The sequence below is a fragment of the Manis javanica genome, chromosome 13 (assembly GCF_040802235.1).
Source record: "Manis javanica isolate MJ-LG chromosome 13, MJ_LKY, whole genome shotgun sequence".
Taxonomy (NCBI): domain Eukaryota; kingdom Metazoa; phylum Chordata; class Mammalia; order Pholidota; family Manidae; genus Manis; species Manis javanica.
In genome coordinates, this window is record NC_133168.1 from 37,148,991 (window position 1) to 37,159,735 (window position 10,745).

At 34.5% G+C, this 10,745-nt stretch overlaps 1 protein-coding gene across 6 annotated transcripts in view; it reads left to right on the forward strand.

The window, feature by feature from the left end:
• The window catches only part of KPNA5 (karyopherin subunit alpha 5), a 60,051-nt gene extending 49,840 nt beyond the window's left edge, over positions 1–10,211 (forward strand). For all 6 annotated transcript variants that reach the window (XR_012124172.1, XR_012124173.1, XR_005054487.2 and 3 more), the window contains one exon: positions 7,339–10,211. Coding sequence is in view for 1 of the 6 variants with exons in the window: in XM_073219444.1 (XP_073075545.1) it covers positions 7,339–7,493 (155 nt within the window). In the remaining 5 variants the exon portion in view is untranslated. The remainder of the gene's footprint in view (positions 1–7,338) is intronic.
• Positions 10,212–10,745: the final 534 nt, after the last annotated feature.

A 10,745-nucleotide genomic window follows, 5' to 3' on the forward strand; every position in this document is an offset into this window, starting at 1 on the left:
TTAATGGTTTCATGACTTACATTCAGGTCTTTGATCCATTTTGAGTTTACCTTTTTATATGGGGTTAGACAATGATCCAGTTTCATTCTCCTACATGTAGCTGTCCAGTTTTGCCAGCACCATCTGTTGAAGAGACTGTCATTTTGCCATTGTATGTCCATGGCTACTTTATCAAATATTAATTGACCATATATGTTTGGGTTAATTTCTGGAGTCTCTAATCTGTTCCACTGGTCTGTGGCTCTGTTCTTGTGCCAGTACCAAATTGTCTTGATTACTATGGCTTTGTAGTAGAGCTTGAAGTTGGGGAGTGAGATCCCCCCTACTTTATTCTTCTTTTTCAGGATTACTTTGGCTATTCGGTGTCTTTGGGGTTTCCATATGAATTTTTGAATTATTTGTTCCAATTCATTGAAGAATGCTGCTGGTAGTTTGATAGGGATTGCATCGAATCTGTATATTGCTTTGGGCACGTTGGCCATTTTGATGATATTAATTCTTCCTAGCCATGAGCATGGGATGAGTTTCCATTTATTAGTGTCCCCTTTAATTTCTCTTAAGAGTGACTTGTAGTTTTCATAGTATAAGTCTTTCACTTCTTTGGTTAGGTTTATTCCTAGGTATTTTATTCTTTTTGATGCAATGGTGAATGGAATTGTTTTCCTGATTTCTCTTTCTATTGATTCATTGTTAGTGTATAGGAAAGCTACAAATTTCTGTGTGTTAATTTTGTATCCTGCAACTTTGCTGTATTCCGATATCAGTTCTAGTAGTTTTGGAGTGGAGTCTTTAGGGTTTTTTATGTACAGTATCATATCATCTGCAAATAGTGACAGTTTAACTTCTTCTTTACTAATCTGGATTCCTTGTATTTCTTTGTTTTGTCTGATTGCCGTGGCTAGGACCTCCAGTACTATGTTAAATAACAGTAGGGAGAGTGGGCATCCCTGTTTTTTTCCCGATCTCAGAGGAAATGCTTTCAGTTTCTCACTGTTCAGTATAATGCTGGCTGTGGGTTTATCATATATGGCCTTTATTATAGTGAGGTACTTGCCCTCTATTCCCATTTTGCTGAGAGTTTTTATCATGAATGGATGTTGAATTTTGTCAAATGGTTTTTCAGCATCTATGGAGATGATCATGTGGTTTTTGTCTTTCTTTTCGTTGATGTGGTGGATGATGTTGATGGATTTTCGAATGTTTTACCATCCTTGCATCCCTGGGATGAATCCCACTTGGTCATGGTGTATGATCCTTTCGATATACTGTTGAATTCTGTTTGCTAGTATTTTATTGAGTATTTTTGCATCTACATTCATCAGGGATATTGGTCTGTAATTTTCTTTTTTGGTGGGGTCTTTGCCTGGTTTTGGTATTAGGGTGATGTTGGCTTCATAAGATGAGTTTGGGAGTATTCCCTCTTCTTCTATTTTGTGGAACACTTTAAGGAGAATGGTTATTATGTCTTCTCTGTGTGTCTGATAAATTTCCGAGGTAAATCTGTCCGGCCCTGGGGTTTTGTTCTTGGGTAGTTTTTTGATTACCGTTTCAATTTCTTTGCTCGTAATTGGTTTGTTTAACTTTTCTGTTTCTTTCTTGGTCAGTCTTGGGAGGTTGTATTTTTCTAGGAAGTTGTCCATTTCTTCTAGGTTTTCCAGCTTGTTGGCATATAGGTTTTCATAGTAGTCTTTAATAATTCTTTGTATTTCTGTGGAGTCTGTCGTGATTTTTTCATTCTCATTTCTGATTATGTTGATTTCTGTTGATTCTCTTTTTCTCTTAATAAGTTTGGCTAGAGGCTTATCTATTTTGTTTATTTTCTCAAAGAACCAGCTCTTCGTTTCATTGATTTTTGCTATTGTTTTATTCTTCTCAATTTTGTTTATTTCTTCTCTGATCTTTATTATGTCCCTCCTTCTGCTGACTTTAGGCCTCATATGTTTTTCTTTTTCCAGTTTCGATAATTGTGATGTTAGACTATTCATTTCGGATTGTTCTTCCTTCTACAAGTGTGCCTGGATTGCTATATACTTTCCTCTTAAGACTGCTTTTGCTGCGTCCCACAGAAGTTGGGGCTTTGTGTTGTTGTTGTCATTTGTTTCTATATATTCCTTGATCTCTATTTTGATTTGTTCATTGATCCATTGATTATTTAGTAGCATGTTGTTATGCCTCCATGTGTTTGTGAGCCTTTTTGTTTTCTTTGTAGAATTTATTTCTACTTTTATACCTTTGTGGTCTGAAAAATTGGTTGGTAGAATTTCAATCTTTTGGAATTTACTGAGGCCCTTTTTGTGGTCTATTCTGGAGAATGTTCCATGTGCACTTGAGAAGAATGTATATCCTGTTGCTTTTGGATGTAGAGTTCTATAGATGTCTATTAGGTCCATCTGTTCTAGTGTGTTGTTCAGTGCCTGTGTGTCCTTACTTATTTTCTGCCTGGTGGATCTATCCTTTGGGGTGAGTGGTGTGTTGAAGTCTCGTAAAATGAATGCATTGCAGTCTATTTCCCTTTTTAGTTCTGTTAGTATTTGTTTCACATATGCTGGTGCTCCTATATTGGGTGAGTATATATTTAGAATGGTTATATCCTCTTGTTGGACTGAGCCCTTTATCATTATGTAGTGTCCTTCTTTATCTCTTGTTACTTTCTTTGTTTTGAAGTCTATTTTGTCTGATATTAGTACTGCAACCCCTGCTTTCTTCTCACTGTTGTTTGCCTGAAATATGTTTTTCCATCCCTTGACTTTTAGTCTGTGCTTGTCTTTGGGTTTAAGGTGAGTTTCTTGTAAGCAGCATATAGATGGGTCTTGCTTTTTTATCCATTCTATTACTCTGTGTCTTTTGATTGGTGCACTCAGTCCATTTACATTTAGGGTGACTATTGAGAGATACCTACTTATTGCCATTGCAGGCTTTAGGTTCATGGTTACCAAAGGTTCAAGGTTAGCTTCTTTAGTATCTTACTGCCTAACTTAGCTCGCTATTGAGCTGTTATATACACTGTATGGAGATTCTTTTGTTCTCTCCCTTCTTATTCCTCCTCCTCCATTCTTCATATGTTGTGTGTTTTGTTCTGTGCTCTTTTTAGGAGTGCTCCCATCTAGAGCAGTCCCTGTAGGATGCCCTGCAGAGGTGGTTTGTGGGAAGCAAATTCCCTCAGCTTTTGCTTGTCTGGGAATTGTTTAATCCCACCATCATATTTAAATGATAGTCATGCTGGATACAGTATCCTTGGTTCAAGGCCCTTCTGTTTCATTGCATTAAATATATAATGCCATTCTCTTCTGGCCTGTAGGGTTTCTGTTGAGAAGTCTGATGTTAGCCTGATTGGTTTTCCTTTATAGGTGACCTTTTTCCCTCTAGCTGCCTTTAAAACTCTTTCCTTGTCCTTGATCCTTGCCATTTCAATTATTATGTGTCTTGGTGTTGTCCTCCTTGGATCCTTTCTGTTGGGGGTTCTGTGTAATTCCGTAGTCTGTTCGATTATTTCCTCCCCCAGTTTGGGGAAGTTTTCAGCAATTATTTCTTTAAAGAGACTTTCTATCCCTTTTCCTCTTTCTTCTTCTTCTGGTACTCCTATAATACAAATATTACTCCTTTTGGATTGGTCACATGGTTCTCTTAGTGTTGTTTCATTCCTGGAGATCCTTTTAACTCTATGTCAGCTTCTATACGTTCCTGTTCTGTGGCTTCTATTCCTTCAATGGCCTCTTGCATCTTATCCATTCTACTTATAAATCCTTCCAGGGATTGTTTCACTTCTGTGATCTCCTTCCTGACATCTGTGATCTCCCTCCAGACTTCATCCCATTGCTCTTGCATTTTTCTCTGCATCTCATCCCATTGCTATTGCATTTTTCTCTGCATCTCTGTCAGCATGTTCATGATTTTTATTTTGATTTCTTTTTCAGGAGAACTGGTTAGGTCTGTCTCCTTCTCAGGTGTTGTCTCTGTGATCTTTGTCTGCCTGTAGTTTTGCCTTTTCATGGAGATAGAGATAGTACGAGTTGGTACGAGTGACCACTGGAAGAGCTTCCCTTCTTGTTGGTTTGTGGCCTTCCTCTCCCCCTTCGCAAAGCGCTGGGTTCTTGCATGTGTGGATGTGATCTGGATGTTGTCCTGTGTCCTCTGGTCTCTATTTTAGGAAGAGTTTTCTTTGTTATATTTTCATAGATCTATGTGTTTTTGGGAGGAGATTTCCACTGCTCTACTCACGCCGCCATCTTGGCTCCGCCTCTGCCTTTTTTGGGTTTTTTAAAATGGGTTCTATGTGAAGTGAGATGGTATAGTATTTGTCTTTGACTTTACTTCTTTTAGCATAATACCTTTGAGGGCCATCCAATATGTCACAAATGGCAAGATACATCCCTTTTTATGACTGAATAATATTCCATTCTCTATGTATATACATAAATATATATATATAGCACATTTTTCTTCTGCTGACATATTGTTGATTTACAGTCTTACATTGGTTTCAAATATACAACACAATGGTACAACTTACCCATATTTCTAAATCCTCACCCCCACTAGTGTGGTTACTGTCTTTCAACATAGAAAAATGTTACAGAAGCATTGATTGTATTTTCCATGTTATCCTACCATCCCCCTGACCAACTTATACTATGATTGAGAATTTTTTCACCACTTTATCTCCCTTACCCACCCCACCTACCTACCCCAAGCTCTCTCCCATGGTAACCAGTAGTCAGTTCTCAGATTTATATGAGTCTACTGCTGTTTTGTTCATTCTGTTTTGTTTTATATTCCACACATAAGTGAAATCATATGGTATTTGTCCTTCACCTGGATTATTTCACTGAGCATAATAATACCCTCTAGATCCATCCATGTTGTTTCAAAAAGCAGGATTTCTTTTTTATGGCTAAATAATATTCCATTGTGTATATGTACCACTTCTTTATCAATTCATCTGTTTATGGACACTTAGGTTGTTTTCATAAATAATGCAGCAAATAAGCATAGCAGTGCATATCTATTCAAATCAGTGATTTCATTTTCTTTGGGTAAATTCTTAGGAGTGGAATTACTGGGTCAAATGGTATTTTATTTTTAGTTTATTTGAGGAACCTCCTTATTGCTTCCCACAGCAGTTGTACCAATTTACATTTCCACCAATAGTGTAGGAAGGTTCCTATTTCTCTACATCCTCACCAACACTTGTTATTTCTTTTGTATAGTGGCCATTCTAACTAGTGTGAGATCATATCTCATTGTGGTTTTGATTTGCATTTCTCTGATGATTAGCAATGTGGAGCATGTTTTCATATGTCTGGCTATCTGTATCTCTTCTTTGAAAAAATGTCTGTTCAGGTCCTCCACACAGTTTTTAATTTTAATTGGATTATTTGTTTTTTAGGTGTTGAGTAAGTTCTTCATATGTTCTTCAAATATTTTGGATGTTAACCTCTTATCAGATAAGTTGTTTATGAATATTTTCTGCCTTTGCTTTTTTGTCCATTGCCTTTTTGTTCTACTGATGGTGCCCTTTACTATACAGAGCTTTTTAGTTTGACGTAGGCCCACTTGTACATTTTTTTGTTTCCCTTGCCTGAGAAGTTGTGTCCAGGATAAAATTGCTCATGTTCATTTATGTTCACGAGATTTTTGCCTGTTTTCTTCTAAGAGTTTTACAGTTTCATGACTTATATTCAGGTCTTTGATCCATTTCAAGTTTACTTTTGTGTATGGAGTCAGACAGTGATCTAGTTTCATTCTCTTGCATGGAGCTGTCCAGTTTTCCCAACACCAGTTATTGAAGAGGCTGTCTTTTCCTCATTGTGTATTCATGGCTCCTTTATCAGATATTCATTGACTATATATGCATGGGTTTATATCTGGGCTCTCTCTTTTCCATTGATCTGTGGGTCTGTTCTTGTGCCAGTAGCATAGTGTTTTGATTATCGTAGCTTTGTAGTATAGCTTGAAGTCAGGAAGTGTAATTCCCCCAGACTTTGTTCTTCCTTCTCAGGATTGCTTTGGCTCTTTGGGGTCTTCTGTGGTTCTATGTGAATTTTAGAACTATTTGTTCTAGTTCATTGGAAAATGCTGGTATATCACATTTTCTTTTCCCATTTACCCATTGATGGGCATTTAGGTTGCTTCCATGTCTTGGCTATTGTAAATAATGCTGCAGTGAACATGGGGGTGCATATATCTTTTTGAGTTACTGTTTTTTATTTTCTTCAGATAAATACCCAGAGGCAGAAAAGCTGAGTCATATGGTAATTCTGTTTTTAATATTTTGAGGAATCTCTATAGTGTTTTCCATAGTGGCTGAATCAGTTTATATTCCTACCAATAATGAACAAAGTTTCCCTTTTCCCCACACCGTCACCAACACTTGTTATCTCTTACGTTTTTAATAATAGCCATTCCAACAGGTGTGAAGTTATATCTCTTTATGGTTTTGATTTGTATTTCCCTGATGATTAGTGATATTAAACACCATTTCAAGTATCTGTTGGACATCTGTATGTCTCCTTTGGAAAATGTCTATTGAGATCCTCTGCCCACTTTTTTTTTTTTTTTTTGAGAGAGCATCTCTCATATTTATTGATCATATGGTTGTTAACAACAATAAAATTCTGTATAGGGGACTCAATGCACAATCATTAATCAACCCCAAGCCTAATTCTCGACAGTCTCCAATCTTCTGAAGCATAATGAACAAGTTCTTACATGGTGAACAAGTTCTTAGATAGTGAATAACTTCTTACATGGTAAACAGTGCAAGGGCAGTCATCACAGAAACTTTCGGTTTTGATCACACATCATGAACTATAAACAATCAGGTAAAATATGATTATTCGTTTGATTTTTATACTTGATTTATATGTGAATCCCACATTTCTCCCTTATTATTATTATTATTATTATTATTATTTTTAATAAAATGCTGAAGTCCTCTGCCCACTTTTTAATCTGATTGTTTGATTTTTTTGCTATTGAGTTATATGAGTCCTTTATACATTTTGGATATCAACCCCTCATCAGAGAAATTATTTGCAAATATTTTCTCCCATTCTGCAGATTGCATTTTCATTTTGTTGTTGGTTTCTTTGCTGTGCAGAAACTGTGTAGTTTGATACAGTACCACTTATTTATTTTTTGCCTTTGTTGCCTTTGCTTTTGGTGTTAAATCTAAAAAATCATCCCCACGACCAATGTCAAGGAGCTTACTGCCTATGTTTTCTAGGTGTTCTATAGTTTCAGCTGGTACATTCATACTATTGATTGGTTATTTTGACTTAAATATCTTTTGAAACTTGAGTAACAATTTTGTTTATGTATATATGCTTTGTGTAATAGGTCTGGATAAAATTAAATTTCTGCAAAGCCATGAAAGTCAGGAAATTTACCAAAAGGCTTTTGATCTGATTGAACATTGCTTTGGTGTAAAAGAAGACCCCAGCATTGTCCCTCAGGTGAATGAAACCAAACAACAGTTGATATGTCAGCAATAGGAAGCACCAGTGGAAGTTTCAACTTTAACTTGGCTGGGGGGAAAATTAATGGCTAAAAAGTTTAGCATCTCTTCTTTGTTGCAGGGTATGTAGGAATGTTTTGTATGTTTTTATGTAGAACAGAAAAGAAACAAGTTGATGCACTTTTAAAAAGCAAAACAAAAGTTTTCATTCAGATGTAACCTTTCATTGTAGTTTTCTTTATATTTTGGTGTGCCTGTATTTGTCTTTATTGTATTATCTATTTTTTGTACCTATTTGTGAATAATACATTATTAAATTATTCAATAATTTAAGCTTTAAAAGGAGGACTTCGGTAAAATGTTACACAAGAGTTCTGGACTTTTTCTAGCATTCTTAAAAACTGCACATTAGCAGTACAGCTATTGATAATTGCATTTTGGCAGTATGCATGGCAGAGGCTGACATGCCCAGTCTCTACTTAATCTACCTCTATTTTGAAGCAAAAACAAAACCAAAAACTGTCAGAAGCATGAAATAATGTAAAAGCTAAATTAGAATATGAAAATATCTATTATCTTAAATTATAAGTGTGCTGTAGGTTATGCGTTGTAAAACAAAACAAAAATTTACAACAGAAATCCTGTAAACTTTATCTATAAAACAAAAGAAATATTGTACAGATCATTAAAATGCAGCAGTTGTGAAAAGAGTAGCTGTTCATGTTGTATACATTAAAATAATCACACATTTGAATATTAGTGTTTTTAACATAAAAATGCTATTATATCAGTATATTTTGTATTTTGACCAAGTATGCTACTATTTCTTAAATAATGTTTTATCATTTTTTCACTCTTCATCTTAAAAGCATCATGATGAGGATGCCATCATGAGGCTGGTGCCTGACAGCAAAAATAACACTGTAATTCTTTCTCTGATTTTTGAGGGCAATAATTGAAAAGTTTCTCTTTCTTATAATGAATTTAGGTACTTGAATGGCAAAATTATCCTGAAGAAATCACCTTGTTATATGTTAAATTTTATTAAATGCACTTAATGTTTGGACACCAATGGCTGATACTAATGAAAATTTCCAAGGATTCTTTAATATGGTTGAAATCTGTAATGGGATTTTTTTTTTTTTTTATAATACTCAGAGGGTCATACTGCTGCTTGTTATGAATCAGTTTGTATTTGTATCAGTTTGATCAATATAATGTATGTATTTTATGTAATAACAGAAACCTCTTCCAACTTTTTATATAAGTTTCAAACCTATATATATTTATTTATAGGTTACATATACATGTGTTGTCTGTGTGTTACTCTCACAGTACTAGGTAGAGTTTTCTAAGCAGATATGGTACTGTTGAACTCAGTATTGCCATTTTATGCAGCCTATTTACATTTCCAATTATATATGTAATGTTCTTGTTTAAAAATTGGTTCACAAGTTTTTTAAGATGGGAACTAAAGCATTTTTTTTATATGATTAATAGTCTATTCTGTAAAGTAAAGGTTCATTTATGATAGCATGATGTTTCTGCAGGAAATCAGAGCATTGTTACAAGAAGATAATGTATGTAGAACTTTTAAATAGTATGATACTTTGTAAATTATATTCATGAAACTAAGCTTTTGGCAAGACTCTTAAAACCTACAGCTATAAAATACAGGTTTAAATGGTCCATAGTGCTGGCTACATCTGCTAAACCCCTTTTATATTGTTAAGTTGAGGATTGTTATCTATACCCTTTTTATTGTAGTGTTGTCAAAAAGTTTAGTATAAAAAGTTTTCTTTTGCATTGTGTATATTCAAAAGAACAGAGTAGTTATATTAAAGATTAACAATATGGTGAATTTATCAGATAAACATTTTTTGGTGCAGATGACTCTTAACTATCAGGTGACAGGGTATTCCACTCTTTCCATTCTACTGGACTTGATAATGCAGCATAATTCATAAATAACCAGCTGTGCCTTTTATTTTGAGGACTCTAAAGTCACATTAATAAATTTCTTAGCCAAGCCTTTCAAACAAAATAGTTTTCAGGGAAGGAAAAATAATGTGTATGTGTGTGCATATTTACATTTATTTAATTAAATTTGGTGGGTTTTTTCGGTCTGAATTTGTATTTTTACCAGTTAATCTATACAATTATGTTTGTTTTATATTTATAAGTCCTTGTGGTCTGGTTTTTGTTTTTGTTTTTTTACTGTACGTTTTATTTTGAAAGGTGTTTCTAGAACTTAATTTTTAGTGTTAATTTGTTCATCAGAACAAAAAAGAAAGAAAAAAGCAAAAAATCTTCTGGCACAGAAATTACATGTCATTTGGTAACTGTAAAACCTGTTGGAAACTAAAGGTTGATTCGTTGGATAAGGTACTAAAAGAAGCATTATCTCTGCCTTCATATTTTCTTAAGGAGCATTATGGAAAAAGTATAATACAAAGTCTTGGTAGATTTTTGTTTTAAATTCAGTCTACTGGCTGCTTTACGAAACTGTGAAATCAAAGTAATTGTTGCTAACCTTTATTCATTTTTGTCATAGCGTTACTGTTTTTTGAAATGTGACATATTAGTAGCCAGTATGATAGGGCTCTAAAAGGATAATGTGTCTTTAAATTCTGACGGGAGTGGGATGAGGGGATGATATTCTTGCCCAAGTAAAGAAACCAATATTCAAGCAGTGCGCAATATTATGAAATGTTGCTGCACTATATTAAAAATAATAAAATACTATTTTACCAATGCATTTATATAAATGTGTGTTTCATTTGTTCGTTCTTAGAGTTGTGTATCCCACAGAGCAAAACAGATGCCGTCATTGATTAAAAGTCTGTCCACTCTCTAAAACTAGTAAGATTTGTCATTGTAGCATATCCGATAAAGAGGTGTGTTGCTTTTATTTTAGAATTTACATATTCCACTGTAATGTCTAATTTATATTTGTATCTCAAGCCTTGGCAATTAGTGGACATGCATGTGTTTTAATTAAGATTATTTTCTTTCCTTTTCTGTTATTTTAATGTAATATGACACATTTATTTAAGGAGTAGAGTTTTAAAACTAATAAATAGGAATCAGAGGGAATGTCTGACTTTCTTAAATGTATTGGGATATCAGGTCACACAATAGCCAAGTGTAGGCACCCCCTGGCCTAGTGTTTCTGTTTTTGTCATTTTCTTCTACTGCCATGTTTTTTTGGCTTTGGCTGGTTTCGTTTCCTTCAGTATTTGAAACTATGATTACAGACTAGTAAAAGTAATTTTAGCATAGCTTGCTC